We start from the raw sequence: 16,221 nt of genomic DNA on the forward strand, positions 1-16,221 counted from the left end.
CATGCATTTTTGTGCACCTACCCTGGACAGTCAGTGGTACTCTAACAAGAACAGATCCCATCAGGTTCCTGGCCACGCACTCATACTCAGCTGTATCTTCCTTCTGGGCTGCAGCAATATGCAAGGAGCCATTGGCCAGGACAGTCACTCTCTCCTCATTCACAATGGAATGACCTTGGCGTGACCATTTGATGGTTGGAGGAGGCTCTCCATTCGCCTGGCAGTTCAGCATTGCTGTGGCACCAGCTTCAACAACTGTCTCCACAGGTTCAACAGTAATGACTGGAGGGCCTGGAAGGGAGAAGTTCCTTTAGACAGCAGCACATGGGTACCTGTTTTGATTGTATGCAATATCAGAGGCTTGATTACAACACAAGGGCAAAAAAAATCTTAGGTCAGTTAACTTTGACTAAAAGGATTATTGTTGATCTTTGAGCATCACAATATACAGTCTTAGTATGGCTTGGAATGGACCAATCCCCTGCAGTCAGCAGGGACATCTGCAACCACAGCAGATTCCTCAGAGACCCAAACAGCCTGACCTGGATTGATTCCCAGAGATGAGGCATCTCCTACCTCTCTGGGCAACCTGGGCCAGGATCTCACCACCCTCAGGTGAAATAATTTCTCTCTTCTGTCTAGCTTAAATGCCCCTCTTTTATTTGAAACCATCACCCTTTGTCCTGTCACAACAGGCCCTGCTAAAAAGTCTATCCTCAGCTTTCCCATTGGCCCCTTTAAGCCCTGAAAGGTCTTCCCACCTCCTATCTGCAAGTTAAATGCCAACAATAGGCTGGTTTTAATACTTATCAACATCAGGACCACAGCTGGGCTTGAGGCCTGACTCTGTGAGCACAGAGTTGTCTTAATCTCTAAAATGTGCTGCTCTTCATCCTACCTGCAGGAAGATGCTGTTCATCATGTCCAGAGCTGACTGAGCCACGAGTAACAGCTCCCTAGTGCTTGAGACTCTAATAGAAAAGCCATCTTCAGAAACTCCTCCACCAGGGGCAAAATATTTCTCAGATATTATTTCTGCCAGATATAAACTACTGCCAGTGAAAGATGGGATCTGCTTCAGGCAATGTTCTTGGTTCAAAAGTCAAGTCTAGTTTAACCCACCTGAATGGCAGCCTCTCTAGTCCAAGCAGCTAACAAAGGTAAGGCAGCCACTAATAAACAGCTGTGTGGCTGTGCTAGTTTAAGTCTAGCTGGGATATTGTGGTGAGAAGAATTAGATGTTAGGCTGTGGAAAGGAAACAGTGGTGATGGCTGCTGCCCTCAGAGGCTTGCTGAGATGGATAAAAACAAGAACATAAATATAGATAAGGGAGTTGCTGTCTGGCTCTGGCTGCAGGCATTTCTCTCCCTAAGTTGCTAACTAATCCTTCTGCTTCCCAACCCCCCTGGCTGATTCTCCAAACTACTTTGAGCGCAAGGCAAAGTCTGGGGTAAGGTAGAGGGGTAGGGAGATGGTGGGAGGGTGGTTGGGAGCCCCTCCTGGGGACTCAGGTTTCTGGGAGGGCTGTTGTGCTTCTGTATTACTTTTTAACTTGTCTCTTTCTGTATCTGTTATAAATATCTGCTTGTATCTTATGCTAAGCTGTAAATATAAAGCTTCATTCATTCCATTTCCAGCAGCTGAGCCTAGTCTGGGTGATTTTCACAAAGGGGGGACCAGGTAACACCCAAACCATCACAGTGGCCCTGTTTGGGAAAGACCAACCAAGTAAAGATAACCCAGACCAGAGGAGTGATAATCAGATAAAAGCAACAGGCCCTTCTGGTGCTTCACCCCACTCTGAGGTGGTTCTTCTCTGTATGCTTTGACCTGAGTCACCAGCTCAGACCAAACTCATGAGAGCTAATGATGAAAGATGAGATGAGCCTTAACCCAGAATGCAGTGCCCAACCTCTAAACTGCTGTGGGAGCTGCATCCACCTGGCCAAAGGCAGATTATCACTCCAATCTAGTGGCATTAAACTTATCTCCTGGAGCCTTACTCTGCAGCGTTAGCGTCAGGCTGCGTTCCACCACGCCTGCATCGTTGGTAGCCACACAGGTGTAGTCCCCAGCATCTTCATTCTAAAGAAATGGAAGGCAAATGGTCAGTTAACCTGCCAACACCTAAGGAGAGCTTCAATGCCTAGAGCACCTCTCCTGGAGGTGAATCTTCTGCAACCTGGCTTGATGTGCACTGGATCTTAAGAGGCATCCAGTCAATTCCTAGAGAATCATAGAATCAATCAGGTTGGAAGAGACCTCCAAGATCATCCAGGCCAACCTAGCACCCAGCCCTGGCCAGTCAACTAGACCATGGCACTCAGTGCCTCATGCAGGCTTTGCTTCAACACATCCAGGGACCACAACTCCACTACCTCCCTGGGCAGCCCATTCCAATGCCAATCACTCTCTCTGACAACAACTTCCTCCTAACATCCAGCCTAGACCTCTCCCAGCACAACTTGAGACTGTGTCCCCTTGTTCTGTTGGTGGTTGCCTGGCAGAAGAGCCCAACCCCACCTGGCTACAGCCTCCCTTCAGGTAGTTGTAGACAGCAATAAGGTCACCCCTGAGCCTCCTCCAGGTTAAACAACCCCAGCTCTCTCAGCCTCTCCTCATAGGGTTTGTGTTCCAAGCCTTCCACCAGCTTCATTGCCCATCTCTGGACCCATTCCAGCATCTCAACATAGAACCCTGAAGTTTTCTGGTCACAATAACCTGAGTCTAACTCTGGTTTCAATTAAAACACTGTTTGTTAAAGGCCAAAGCCAAAGTGGGTCCCAAGTCCAGTCTCCCTCTTTAAAGCAAAGTGACTCACCACAGTGCCATAGATGGCAAGAGAACCATTGTTGAGCTGTCGGATCCTATTGCTAACTGGAACACCAATGCCTTTTTTGCTCCACTGGATTGTTGGAGGTGGATCTCCTCTGACTTCACAATTCAGCACAGCATTGCCACCCAAGGGCTCGATTCTACTGGAGTGGTAATCCCCTTTGAAGACTGGAGGCTCTGAAGAAACAAGTGATGGCAGAGTCAAAACAAAATGCCTTTAGTGAAGTTGCAGGTAGGGATGGCTCAGCTTTGACTTTCTGAAGTGGTCATTTCAACCTCTATTGCTGTTTCCCACTTATGCACAAGGTACCAAATCCTAGGGGTGATGGTTTCAAACTGAAGAAGGAAAATTTAGATGAGGTATTAGGAAGAAATTCTTCACTGGGAGGGTGGGGATATACTAGAATAGGTTGCCCAGAGACACTGTAGATGTTCACTCCCTGGTAGTGTTCAAGGGCATGTTGGACAGGACTTTAAGCAACCTGACGCAGTGGAAGATGTCCCTGCCCATGGCAGAGGGGGTTGGAAATAGATGATTTTAAAGTCCCTTTTAATCCAAACCATTCTGTGGTTCTACTGTCAAAGCAGACAGCTGTGTGAAACCATCCAAGGGTGACCATGTCCCGGGTTAGGGTGGATCTCTCCTCTGTTCTGAAACCGTTTATGTCTGAGCTAGAAATCTAGCTGAAATGGCCACAGACCACAACTCCAGTACTGTACATACCTTTGACATACACAAACCCAATAGCTTTGATGGAGCCAACTGTGTTCTCTGCTGTGCACACATAGGTACCAGAGTCATCTTTAGATACTCTTTCAATGACAAGTTCACTGTGTCCATTTACATCATCATATTGTGCTGAAGACAGAACACAACAAAGAGTTACTTCAGTGATCTTCAACATATACCAACAGAAAAGGACCTGGGGGTGCTTGCTGAGGACAGGTGGAAGATGAGCCAGTGTGTGCCCAGGGTGGGCAAGAAGGCCAACAGCATCCTGGTCTGGATCAGCAATAGAGTGAGCAGCTGGAATAGGGCATCGATTGTCCCCCTGTACTGAGCACTGGTGGGGCTACACCTTGAGTGCTGGGTTCAGTTTTGGGCCCCTCACTACAAGAAGAGTATTGAGGTGCTGAAGTGGGTCCAGAGAAAGGCAACAAAGCTGGTGAAGGGTCTAGAGCATAAATGTGGTGAGGAGCAGCTGAGGGATCTGGGATTGTTTAACCTGGAGAAAAGGAGGCTGGGGCTCCCTATGGATCCCTGAAAAGAGTCTGGAGCCAGGTGGGTGTTGGTCTCTTCTCTCAAGAAACAAGGGACAGAACAAGAGGAAATGTCCTGCAATTGTGCCAGGGCAAGTTTAGGTCAGTTATCAGGAAAGATTTCTTCCCTGAAAGGGTTGTCTAGGCCTGGAACAGACTGCCCAGGGCAGTGGTGCTGTCATCCCTGGAGGAATTCAAAAACCTTGTAGATGTCTTGCTGAAGTGCATGGTGTGGTGGTGACCTTAGAATCATAGAGTCATCCAGCTTGGAAGAGACCTCCAGGATCAGCCAGTCCAACCTAGCACCCAGCCCTGGCCAATCAACCAGACCATGGCACTAAGTGCCTCAGCCAGGCTTTGCTTCAACACCTCCAGGGACGGCAACTCCACCACCTCCCTGGGCAGCCCATTCCAATGCCAATCACTCTCTCTGCCAACAACTTCCTCCTAACATCCAGCCTAGACCTCCACCAGCACAACTTGAGACTGTGTCCCCATGTTCTGCTGCTGGTTTCCTGGGAGAAGAGACCAACCCCTACTTGGCTACAACCTACCTTAAAGTGCTAGACTAGACCTTAGATTTGATGATCTGAAAGGTCTCATCCATCAAAATGATTCCACAACCTCCATGACAGGTGTGTTGTAGGACTGTAAGCCTGAGCTGCAGAGCTCATGTCAGTGCCACTCATGTCAGAGGTCATGTCAGTGCCATTGAGCCATTTAGCATCATAGAATCAGTCAGGGTTGGAAGGCACCACAAGGACCATCTAGTTCCAACACACCTGCCATGGGCAGGCACACCCTACCCTAGATCAGGCTGGCCAGAACCTCATCCAGCCTGGCCTTAAACACCTCCAGGGATGGGGCAGCTGAGACACCTCAGAAATGCACAGAGAAGTCCTCACTGTGACATTTGCCTACATCTATGTATTCACTTCAGCTGTCCCCTTCACTTTGAGCTTTATGTGCCTTCATTCTAAGAAGCATTGAGGTTTGCTTCATGTTTAAGAGAAACAGCACTGGTTGTTGGATGCTGAGGGAATGCCAGCAGGATCTGAATGTTTCTGTGTGGCCAGAAGGATGAAGTAGGTTCTTTTTCCCCTGTACTCAGCACTGGTCAGACCACACCTTGAGTGCTGTGCCCAGTTCTGGGCTCCTCAATTCAAGAGAGCTGTTGAGGTGCTGGAAGGTGTCCAGAGAAGGGCAATGAAGCTGGTGAGGGGCCTGGAGCACAGCCCTGTGAGGAGAGGCTGAGGGAGCTGGGGGTGTGCAGCCTGCAGAAGAGGAGGCTCAGGGCAGACCTCATTGCTGTCTACAGCTACCTGAAGGGAGGCTGTAGCCAGGTGGGGTTGGTCTCTTCTGCCAGACAACCAGCAACAGAACATGGGGACACAGTCTCAAGTTGTGCCAGGGGAGATTTAGGCTGGCTGTTGGGAGGAAGTTGTTGTCAGAGAGAGTGATTGGCATTGGAATGGGCTGCCCAGGGAGGTGGTAGAGTCACTGTCCCTGGAGGTGTTGAAGCCAAGCCTGGCTGAGGCACTTAGTGCCATGGTCTGGTTGATTGGCCAGGGCTGGGTGCTAGGTTGGACTGGCTGAGCTTGGAGGTCTCTTCCAACCTGCTTGATTCTATGATTCTATGATTCAATTTCCTGACAGCTTAGCTGCATACCACTGAAGATTTTCCTCACACAATCACTGCCTAGACACGTTTGCTCCTACTAGATCTTTATTCTTCCTTATCTTTTATCTTCCTTATCCATCTTTTCCTTTGTAATTGCAACCAATTCCACCTCTGGCGTGGAATGGCCAGGAAGAGCTGGTGTTACACACCTGGAATGATGTTGTTGTTAAAGGTCCATGTTATCTTGGGTACAGGTATCCCAGTTGCTTTGCAAGTTAATCTGAGCTGCTCTCCTTTTGTCAAAGCTACATCTCCAGGCAGCTCAGTAAAAGCTGGCAGCACATGGACTACCAAGGTGACAGTGTGTGTGTCTTCTCCTGCAGCGTTGGTAGCAGTACAGGTGTAACTGCCAGAATCTTCAGCCTGAAAGAAAGCACATGGAGGACATTTCAGCTGTGATATGTCCTACACAGCATTCTCTTAGCTTGTAAGGTTAAGAGAATCTCAAAGGGGCTGGGAACAAGCATTCAGCAGGGAACAAGCATTCAGCACAAATCTCATCTGAACTCGTTCACTTCTAAATCTGAATGACCTCCACTTCTTTTTTTTTTGCCCTTCTTGAGAACTTACCACTAGAAATTCTTCACAGATTTTACTCTAGAGTGAAAAATTAGACACTTAGGAAGATTTCTGAACCTTAAGAACAAGAAATCAAAATAAACCAAAGACCAATCCAGTAGTTGGTGAAAATTAATAGAAGTAGGCTGTTATTATTGCTAAATCTGTCAAGTCATAGAATCAACCAGGTTGGAAGAGGCCTCCAAGCTCATCCAGTCCAACCTACCAAAGTTCCTTGGGAAGTTCCTTTGAGCTAAGTCGTAGCTTAGAATGGATTAGGTTGGAAGGGACCTCAAGGATCATCCAGTTCCAAGCCCCTGCCATAGGCAGGGACACCTCCCACCAGAACAGGTCACTCAAGACCTCATCCAATCTGGCCTTGAACACCTTCAGGGAGGGATCAGCCACAACCTCCCTGGGCAACCTGTGCCAGTGTCTCACCACCCTCACTATAAAGAACCTTTTCCTAACATTTAGTTTGAATTAGATTCAAGATCCTTAGATTTAAGGAACTTACAACAACGTTGTCCAAAATGAGGTCTCCATCTGGCACAGGTCTGTATTTTCCTGCTACCTCTGTTAACAATGTGTTGTCCTTCTTCCAGCTCACTGTTGGTGTGGGAATCCCCTCAGCCACACAGGACAGGACAGCCTGGGAGTCCTCTGTGGCTGTGTACTGCACCTCTGTGCTGCGAATCCTGGGTGGAACTGGGAGAAGGGTGTTTAAAATGACTCTCCCCTGTGCATTATCCAAGCACAACTGCAGGAGCATGCAGCACTGGGCTGAAGGAACCACTGCCTGCATCTTCTGCATTAAGCATGCCAGAGAAATGTGTGAAACACTTGGAGTAGAAAATGGGTGGGCAGAGGCCAATGGGATGAGATTTAACAAGGCCAAGTGCAGGGTTCTGCACTTTGGCCACAACAACCCCAAGCAGCACTACAGGCTGGGGACAGAGTGGCTGAGAGCAGCCAGACAGAGAGGGACCGAGGGGTGCTGGTAGATAGTAGATGAAGATGAGGCAGCAGAGTGTCCAGGTGGGCAGCAGAGCCAATGGCATAGTGGGCTGGCTCAGGAACAGTGTGGCCAGCAGGACAAGGGAGGTTCTTCTGCCCCTGTGCTCAACACTGGTCAGGCCACACCTTGAGTGCTGTGTCCAGTTCTGGGCTCCTCAATTCAAGAGAAATGTTGAGGTGCTGGAAGGTGTCCAGAGAAGGGCAAGGAAGCTGGTGAGGGGCCTGGAACACAGCCCTGTGAGGAGAGGCTGAGGGAACTGGGGGTGTGCAGCCTGCAGAAGAGGAGGCTCAGGGCAGAGCTCATTGCTGTCTACAACTGCCTGAAGGGAGGCTGTAGCCAGGTTGGAAGAAACCTCCAAGATCAGCCAGGCCAACCAAGCACCTAGCCCTGGCCAATCAACCAGACCATGGCACCAAGTGCCTCAGCCAGGCTTTTCTTCAACACCTCCAGGGACAGCAACTCCACCACCTCCCTGGGCAGCCCATTCCAATGCCAATCACTCTCTCTGACAACAACTTCCTCCCAACATCCAGCCTAGACCTCCCCTGGCACAACTTGAGACTCTGTCCCCTTCTTCTGTTGCTGGTTGCCTGGCAGAGACCAACCCCACCTGGCTACAGTCTCCCTTCAGGTACTTGTAGACAGCAATGAGGTCTGCCCTGAGCCTCCTCTTCTGCAGGCTGCACATCCCCAGCTCCCTCAGCCTCTCCTCACAGGGCTGTGCTCCAGGCCCTCATCAGTTTCTTTATCCTTCTCTGGACACCTTCCAGCACCTCAACATCTCTCTTGAATTGAGGAGCCCAGAACTGGACACAGTACTCAAGGTCTGGCCTGACCAGTGCTGTCCTCACTCAAAGAAGGAAATTGAGGGGCTGGAGTGTGTCCAGAGAAGGGCAATGAAGCTAGCAAAGGGTCTAGAGCACAAATCACTCACCCAGTAAGTAACAGAGTTCTGCTGAAGCTCTCTGTTACACCCTCCATGGGGTCACAAACATTGTGTCCCTTACAGCCCCACTTACTGTGCACAGAGAGCTCCACGCTGGAAGTGCTGGAGCCTGCCAGGTTTGCTGCTGTGCAGGTGTACTGGCCAGCATCTCCAGGCTGCACAAACACAATCTGCAGAGCACCACTGCTGAGAATCCTCCTTCTCATGGACTCGGTTATCTGCTGTCCATCTTTGTGCCAGCTGATCTCCGGCCGCGGGTAGCCTTCAGCCTCACACTCCAGAGTAACAGGTTGGTCAACAGAAACAACATATTCCTTCAGGTGGGACTTGATAACAGGAGGGACTAAGAAGAATTGAGAAAATATTTGAAAGAATTAGATGTTCCAAGAAGCATACAACATTTTGGTTCTTAGTGAAATCAATCCTAAAAGCACATTTTGATCCTAAAGCAGACAGACAACTAAAGGGAGTGAACCTCCTGGGCTCTATTCACACCAAACAGGAAATCTTTAGGTCCCCATCCCTGGAGACACTCAAAGGCAGGCTTGATGTAGCTCTAACCAGCCTCCTCCAGTTGAAGATGTCCCTGCAGGAGGGTTGAGCCAGACAAGCTTTAAAAGGGCCACAAGGATGCTCAAAGGACTGGAGTACCTCTGCTACGAGGACAGACTGAAAGAGTTGGGGCTGTGCAGTCTGCAGAAGAAGAGGCTCCCAGGTGACCTTCTTGTGGCCTTCCAGGATCTGAAAGGGGCCTATAAAAAAGCTGGGGGGGGACTTCTTAGGCTATGAGGGAGTGACAGGACTGGGGGGAATGGAGCAAAGCTGGAGGTGGGGAGAGTCAGCCTGGCCGTGACGAGGAAGTTGTTGAGCATGAGAGTGGTGAGAGGCTGGAATGGGTTGCCCAGGGAGGTGGTTGAGGCCCCATGGCTGGAGGTGTTTAAGGCCAGGCTGGCTGAGGCTGTGTGCAGCCTGCTCTGGGGTAGGGTGTCCCTGGGCATGGCAGGAGGGGTTGCAACTAAATGATCCTTATGGTCCCTTCCAACCCTGACTGATTCTATGACTCTATGATTCTACCACTAACACCTTAGTTATAAAGCTTGAGTCAGTATCAGTACAAAGTTTGATATCTGAAGTTGAAGTCCCACCTAGAAAGAGGAAGCTCCAGGGCTCCAGCACCCCCACAGCAAAGATGTTTTTCCTCATGGAACCTCTTGGGTTCTGGTTTGTGCCTGTTGCCCCTCGTCCTGTCACTGGGCACCACTGAAAAGAGTTTGGCCCCATCCTCTTGTCTGCCACTCTTTAGCTCTTGTTGAGCACTGAACAGATCCCCTGTCAGGCTGCTCTTCTCTAGGCTAGCCAGGGGGGTTGGAACTAGATGCTCCTTGTGGTCCCTTCCAACCCTGACTGAGTCTATGATTCTAAAGGTCCCTTTCAGCCCAAACCCATCTGTAATTCTGTGACTCATTTCTCTTACTCAAGAGTTGCGTTTTGGCTAAGAGAAAGCACTCCCAAATCTCTTGTCTGTAAATCACTGTAAGAGTTTAAAGGATGACTTACCTTGAACTTTCAGTTTGATCTTGCCCAGAGCAGTGCCAGCTGGATTTTGAGCAACACATATATAAGTGCCACCATCTTCCACAGCTGATTTTGCTATCTGCAAGCTGCCACTCGGAAGAATCATGTAACTGTTGCCTACACCAAATACAAGCAAAGTATCACAGTATCAGTATCACACAGTATCATCAGGGTTGGAAGAGACCTCACAGATCATCAAGTCCAACCCTTTACCACAGAGCTCAAGGCCAGACCATGGCACCAAGTGCCACGTCCAATCTTGCCTTGAACAGCTCCAGGGACGGCGACTCCACCACCTCCCCGGGCAGCCCATTCCAGTGCCCAATGACTCTCTCAGTGAAGAACTTTCTCCTCACCTCCAGCCTAACTCTCCCCTGGCACAGCCTGAGGCTGTGTCCTCTCGTTCTGGTGCTGGCCACCTGAGAGAAGAGAGCAACCTCCTCCTGGCCACAATCACCCCTCAGGTAGTTGTAGACAGCAATAAGGTCTCCCCTGAGCCTCCTCTTCTCCAGGCTAACCAATCCCAGCTCCCTCAGCCTCTCCTCATAGGGCTGTGCTCAAGGCCTCTCCCCAGCCTCATCGCCCTTCTCTGGACACGCTCAAGCATCTCAATGTCCTTCCTAAACTGGGGGGCCCAGAACTGAACACAGTACTCAAGGTGTGGTCTAACCAGTGCAGAGTACAGGGGCAGAATGACCTCCCTGCTCCTGCTGGCCACACCATTCCTGATGCAGGCCAGGATGCCACTGGCTCTCTTGGCCACCTGGGCACACTGCTGGCTCATGTTCAGGCAGGTATCAATCAGCACCCCCAGATCCCTCTCTGTCTGGCTGCTCTCCAGCCACTCCGACCCCAGCCTGTATCTCTGCATGGGGTTGTTGTGGCCAAAGTGCAGCACCCTGCACTTGGAGCTATTGAACCCCATCCCATTGGACTCTGCCCATCTGTCCAGGTGGTCAAGGTCCTGCTGCAGAGCCCCTTCTGCCCTCCAACCCTCTCTGTGGTAAAGGGTTGGACTTGATGATCTGTGAGGTCTCTTCCAACCCTGATAATACTGTGATACTGTGAACCCAGCCACATCTGCCCCCAGCTTGGTGTCATCTGCAAACTTGCTGATGACTGACTCCATGCCCTCATCCAGATCATCTATGAAGATGTTAAAGAGGATGACACCTTTGTTGTGGTTTTCATGAATGCATTCCTCAGATCTAAGTTTGAGCATTCAAAAAAGAGAGAAAATAAGCTTCTGAGTTGCAGAAGTTAGAGGCTTTAGGAGGCTACCTGTTGTGATGACATTGATGCCCTCCTTCTGCCACATTATGACGGGTGGAGGTGTGCCTGTCGCTTCACATGGTAGTAGGATGGGATTGTTCACAATGACATCCAGTGTCCCTGGTTGACTTTGGATAACTGGTGCTTCTGTGGAATGAAATAAAAAGGGAAATGCAAAACCTTCAAGGCCAGAAAATAGAAAAGAAACTAAAACTCCAGTCCCTGATGAGTTGCTCAGTGGAAGAGCTGTTATGTATAAGAGCATGCTCAGTCCAGGTGCAGGGTCTGGCCTTGCTTCGTGCAGTTTGCCAGCACAGGCACACTTTAGCTCACCAAAAAGCAAAGGAACACAAATCATACAGCAATAAAAGAGAGCAGCATGGGCTGGGGTGTTCTGGACAAGGTGTGAGGCTTGGAACACGCAGAGCAGTAACTTTGTGAATCATGACTGCACCCACGGGACAGTTCAGCTGAGCAGGACACTACTTGTGATGGTCCCCATTCCTCTGCAGCATGTGTGTTATTAGAATCAGACAGTGGTTTGGTTGGAAGGGACCTTTAAAGGTCATCCAGCCCAAGCCCCTGCAGTCAGAAGAGATATGCCACTAGAGCAGGCTGCTCAGAGATGAAAACGACCTGACCTGCAATCTACCACCTCTCTGGGCAACCTGGGCCAGCCTCACCACCATCAGCATAAACAATTCCTCTCTTCTCTCTACTCTGAATCTCCCTCATTGAGTTTAAAACCATCACCCCTTGTCCTACCACAACAGGCTCTGATAAAATGTCTGTCCCTTTAAGCACTGAAAGGCCACCAGAAGGTCTCCCTAAAGCCTTCTCTTCTCCAGGTTCAACAACCACAACTCTCACAGCCTGGCCTCACTGCAGAGGGCTTCCAGCCCTCCCAGCACTGCTGTGGCCTCCTCTGGCCTTGCTCCAACAGCTCCATGTCTCTGCTGTGCTGAGGACTCCAGAACTGGCCCCAGCACCACAGGGGGAATCTCAGCAGAGCAAAGCAGAGGGGCAGAATGCCCTCCTTCCACCTTCTGCCCACACTGCTGGGGTTCAGCCCAGGATTGGGGATCAGCTTGCTCTAGGCCATGAGCTCATGGTGCTGACTCATGTCCAGCTTTTCACCCACCAGCACCCCCAAATCCTTCTCCACAGGGATGCTCTCTGTCCCTTCCTCCCCAGCCTGGACTGGTACCAGGGATTGCCCTGACCCAGATGCAGGACTTTGCAATTGGCCTTGTCAAACCTCAGGAGGTCCACATGGGCCCAATTCTCCAGCTTGTCCAGATCCCTCTGGATGGATCCCATCCCTCAGGTATGTCAACCGTACCACTTGGGGCCACCTGCAGATGCACTGAGGCTGCACTCAATCCCTCTGTGTCACTGATGAAGATACTAAACAGCACCAGTGAGCAATCATAGAATCAACCAGGTTGGAAGAGACCTCCAAGATCATCCAGTCCAACCTAGCACCCAGCCCTATCCAATCAACCAGACCATGGCACTAAGTGCCTCAGCCAGGCTTTTCTTGAAGACCCCCAAGGACGGTGCCTCCACCACCTCCCTGGGCAGCCCATTCCAATGGGAAATCACTCTCTCTGTGAAGAACTTCTTCCAAATAGAGAGAGTGATGCTTACTGACAAGAATATGCTTCTCTTCAGCTTCCCTTCAGCTTCCCAGCTTACCCTGCACATGAAGGGTGACATGTCTGTGAGCAGAGCCAGCTGCGTTCCGGGCCACACAGCTGTACCGCCCTGCGTGAGCCAGCTGAGCAGCAGGTATCTCCACAGCCCCTGCAGCAGAGAGAGAGGCCATTATCACATAGAGCACTAGCCTGCAATCACAGCAAAACTCTCTTGACCTCAAGAGGCTAGGAAACTGGAGAAGGGTTGTTTGAGGAGCTGGTTGCATCCTCTTAGATGCTCCGTCACAGCCTTTCACTGATCGTGGCTGAGCTTTGGTCGCACACAATACCTGAAGAGAGGATTCTGTAGCCACCTCCTCTGGGAAGCAACTTTATGCCATCTTTGGTCCAGTGAACAGAGGGCATGGGAACCCCTGAAGCAGTGCAGGAAATTACCACTGGAGACAGCTTGGTCACCAAAAGGTCTGTGGCTTCATCTGCAATGGATGGGGGCACTAAAAATGAAGATGAGTGTAAAGGTTACTTGCTCACTGTAAGGAATTCTTGGCAATAACTTCACTTTGAAGAGCACTCTGAATAGCAGAGAGTTATGGATAGCAGAATCACAAAAGAATGAGATCCAAAACAAAAATCTCATCTCAACACTGGAACACCCCAAAGAAGCTCTGGGTGCCATACATGTGTAATAGCAACAGCCCCTCTACCTTGAACAGTGAGCTCAACTGCTCTTTGATCTTCTCCTGCATCATTTGACACAGAGCATTCGTAGACAGCAGTGTCATCCACAGTGGGAGAAAGAATTACTAAGGAACCTGATGACAGCAGTCTGAACAAAGAGAAAAGAAGAAAGGAAAAGCCACTGAAATCTTCTCAGGCAAGCATTTTGCTGCTTATACAAGATTACATTTAAGCATGGCTGGATTTTTGCAGTGTCAGGTTTAGCTCTGTACACATTAAAGCCAGAGTGAGAAGCAAAGCCCACTCACCTGTATGTATTCTGGTTGTGGTCAATGTTAAGCAGGTGCCCATTCTTTTTCCAGCTAACTGATGGTCTGGGAATTCCTGTGGCTTCACAAGGCAAAGTGGTTTGCACATTTACAGTAACTGTGATGTTCGAATGTCCAGCAGCAATAGATGGAGGAACTAAAGACAAAGTAAGTCTAATTATTCAGAGTAATTACACACATGTGCCCAGACTCCCCTCTCACACCTACAGACACAGAACTGAACTGCCTGAACACGTTCACTTGATTGATAGGAATGACTTGGCAGTGGCACACTTGCTAAACACACAGTATGGCATGTGTCAGGTGTTTCTGTCATGGAATCAACCAGGTTGGAAGAGACCTCCAAGACCATCCAGCCCAACCTAGCACCCAGCCCTAGCCAATAGGCCAGACCATGGCACTAAGTGCCTCAGCCAGGCTTTGATTGAACACCTCCAGGGATGGCAATTCCATCACCTCCCTGGGCAGCCCATTCCAATGCCAATCACTCTCTCTGCCAACAACTTCCTCCTAACATCCAGCCTAGACCTCCCCTGCCACAATTTGAGACTGTGTCCCCTTGTTCTGTTGTTGCTTGCCTGGCAGAAGAGACCAACCCCACCTGGCTACAGCCTCCCTTCAGGTAGTTGTAGACAGCAATGAGCTCTGCCCTGAGCCTCCTCTTCTGCAGGCTGCACACCCCCAGCTCCCTCAGCCTCTCCTCACAGGGCTCTGCTCCAGGCCCCTCAACAGCTTTGTCACCCTTCTCTGGACACCTTCCATCACCTCAACATCTCTCTTGAATTGAGGAGCCCAGAACTGGACACAGCACTCAAGGGGTGGCCTGACCAGTGTTGAGTACAGGGGCAGAAGCACCTCCCTTGTCCTGCTGGCCACACTGTTCCTGGTCCAGCCCAGGATGCCATTGGCTCTGCTGCCCACCTGGTCACACTGCTGCCTCATCTTCAGCCTACTATATACCAGGTCCCTCTCTGCCCGGCTGCTTTCCAGCCACTCTGTCCCCAGCCTTTAGTGCTGCTTGGGGTTGTTGTGGCCAAAGTGCAGAATCCTGCCCTTGGCCTTGTTCAGTCTCATCCCATTGGCCTCTGCCCACCCATCCAGCCTGGCCAGGTCCCTCTGCAGGGGACCCAGTGCACAAGGAGTATTTTCTTGGGTCGTATTGCTAAGGCCATCAATTTCTTCCCTTTTTATTTTAACCAGAGCAGCCTAAAAGGGGCTAAACTTGAAGCTGCATCTGGCAGAGCAAGCAAAGTGATGTAAGAGGATGTGAAGCCTGTAAAAGCCCATGGAGTCCTGCAAAGCCTGTGCTGTTACCCAGAACCTGCAGGTCAGTCCGCCTGCGTTCGCTGCCAGCTGCGTTGGTTGCCATGCACACGTATCGTCCCGTGTCAGCCACGTGCGCCGAGTGGATGCGCAGGGACCCATCCTCCAGCATGGAATATCTGCAAGGAAAACAGGGATGGAGTTTTCTCTGCTATCCTCTCAACAGACCCATAGGCTACCCTGGTGGTGCAGATGGAAAAGATGACTCAGGGTGGGGTTGGCTTCTTCTGCCAGGCAACCAGTAAAAGAACAAGGGGACACAGTCTCGAGTTGTGCCGGGAGAGGTCTAGGCTGGATGTTAGGAGGAAGTTGTTGGCAGAGAGAGTGATTGGCATTGGAATGGGCTGCCCAGGGTGGTGGTGGAGTCTCTGTCCCTGGAGGTGTTGAAGCAAAGCCTGGCTGAGGCACTCAGTGCCATGGTCTGGTTGACTGGCTAGGGCTGGGTGCTAGGTTGGACTGGCTGAGCTTGGAGGTCTCTTCCAACCTGGTCGATTCTATGATTCTATGAGAACAGCCTAACTGCATGGTGGCTTCATTTGGAGACAGAGAGTTTTCTCATTTATTGCACTTCACTCATCCCAGCACTTCCATTTTCCAGAGAATTTATGGAATCTAAGCTGACAAAAGTGATTCTGACAGACCTGCAGAAAATTTCCTGCAGCCCTTCCTTGTGGTTGTTCATTTAACCTTAAAAAAACCTGATTCATGTTTTTACATCACCTATTTTGAACTGTTCAGTATTTCCTCAGTTCTAGACAACACCAAACTAACTTCCTTGCTACCACCAGAAGGCAGAAGCCATTCACTACACCAAAAGCTGCTACTAAACATGGAATAAAAGGTTTTACATATTAGCAATCAGAGAGTAACACTCAAGCAGCTTTTGGTCTGCCTGGAATTGCTTGGCTTCGTCCCCAAACATTACAAATAAAAAGGTCTTTCACATTTGCTGCTCAAAATCTTTACTATTAGAATAATTATTACATTTGGTTGTCGAAGAAGTTTGTAGTCCTTCACCTGACCTAGTTAAGAGGCATCCCAACTCATGGCAGAGAGGTTAAAGAAGGTACCTCTAAGGTTCCTTCCC

At 50.0% G+C, this 16,221-nt stretch overlaps 1 protein-coding gene across 1 annotated transcript in view; it reads right to left on the minus strand.

The window, feature by feature from the left end:
* The window catches only part of HMCN1 (hemicentin 1), a 279,812-nt gene that overhangs the window by 29,539 nt on the left and 234,052 nt on the right, over positions 1–16,221 (minus strand). Inside the window, exons 74-87 of the mRNA XM_064148057.1 lie at positions 15,126–15,253; positions 13,791–13,947; positions 13,509–13,630; positions 13,134–13,298; positions 12,845–12,952; positions 11,156–11,293; positions 9,857–9,991; positions 8,373–8,642; positions 6,853–7,043; positions 5,927–6,140; positions 3,561–3,695; positions 2,823–3,013; positions 2,005–2,086; positions 22–291 (exon numbers count right to left, since the gene is read on the minus strand). Coding sequence (XP_064004127.1) covers positions 22–291; positions 2,005–2,086; positions 2,823–3,013; positions 3,561–3,695; positions 5,927–6,140; positions 6,853–7,043; positions 8,373–8,642; positions 9,857–9,991; positions 11,156–11,293; positions 12,845–12,952; positions 13,134–13,298; positions 13,509–13,630; positions 13,791–13,947; positions 15,126–15,253 — 2,306 coding nt within the window. The remainder of the gene's footprint in view (positions 1–21; positions 292–2,004; positions 2,087–2,822; positions 3,014–3,560; positions 3,696–5,926; positions 6,141–6,852; positions 7,044–8,372; positions 8,643–9,856; positions 9,992–11,155; positions 11,294–12,844; positions 12,953–13,133; positions 13,299–13,508; positions 13,631–13,790; positions 13,948–15,125; positions 15,254–16,221) is intronic.

Source organism: Pogoniulus pusillus, chromosome 8 (assembly GCF_015220805.1).
Source record: "Pogoniulus pusillus isolate bPogPus1 chromosome 8, bPogPus1.pri, whole genome shotgun sequence".
NCBI lineage: Eukaryota > Metazoa > Chordata > Aves > Piciformes > Lybiidae > Pogoniulus > Pogoniulus pusillus.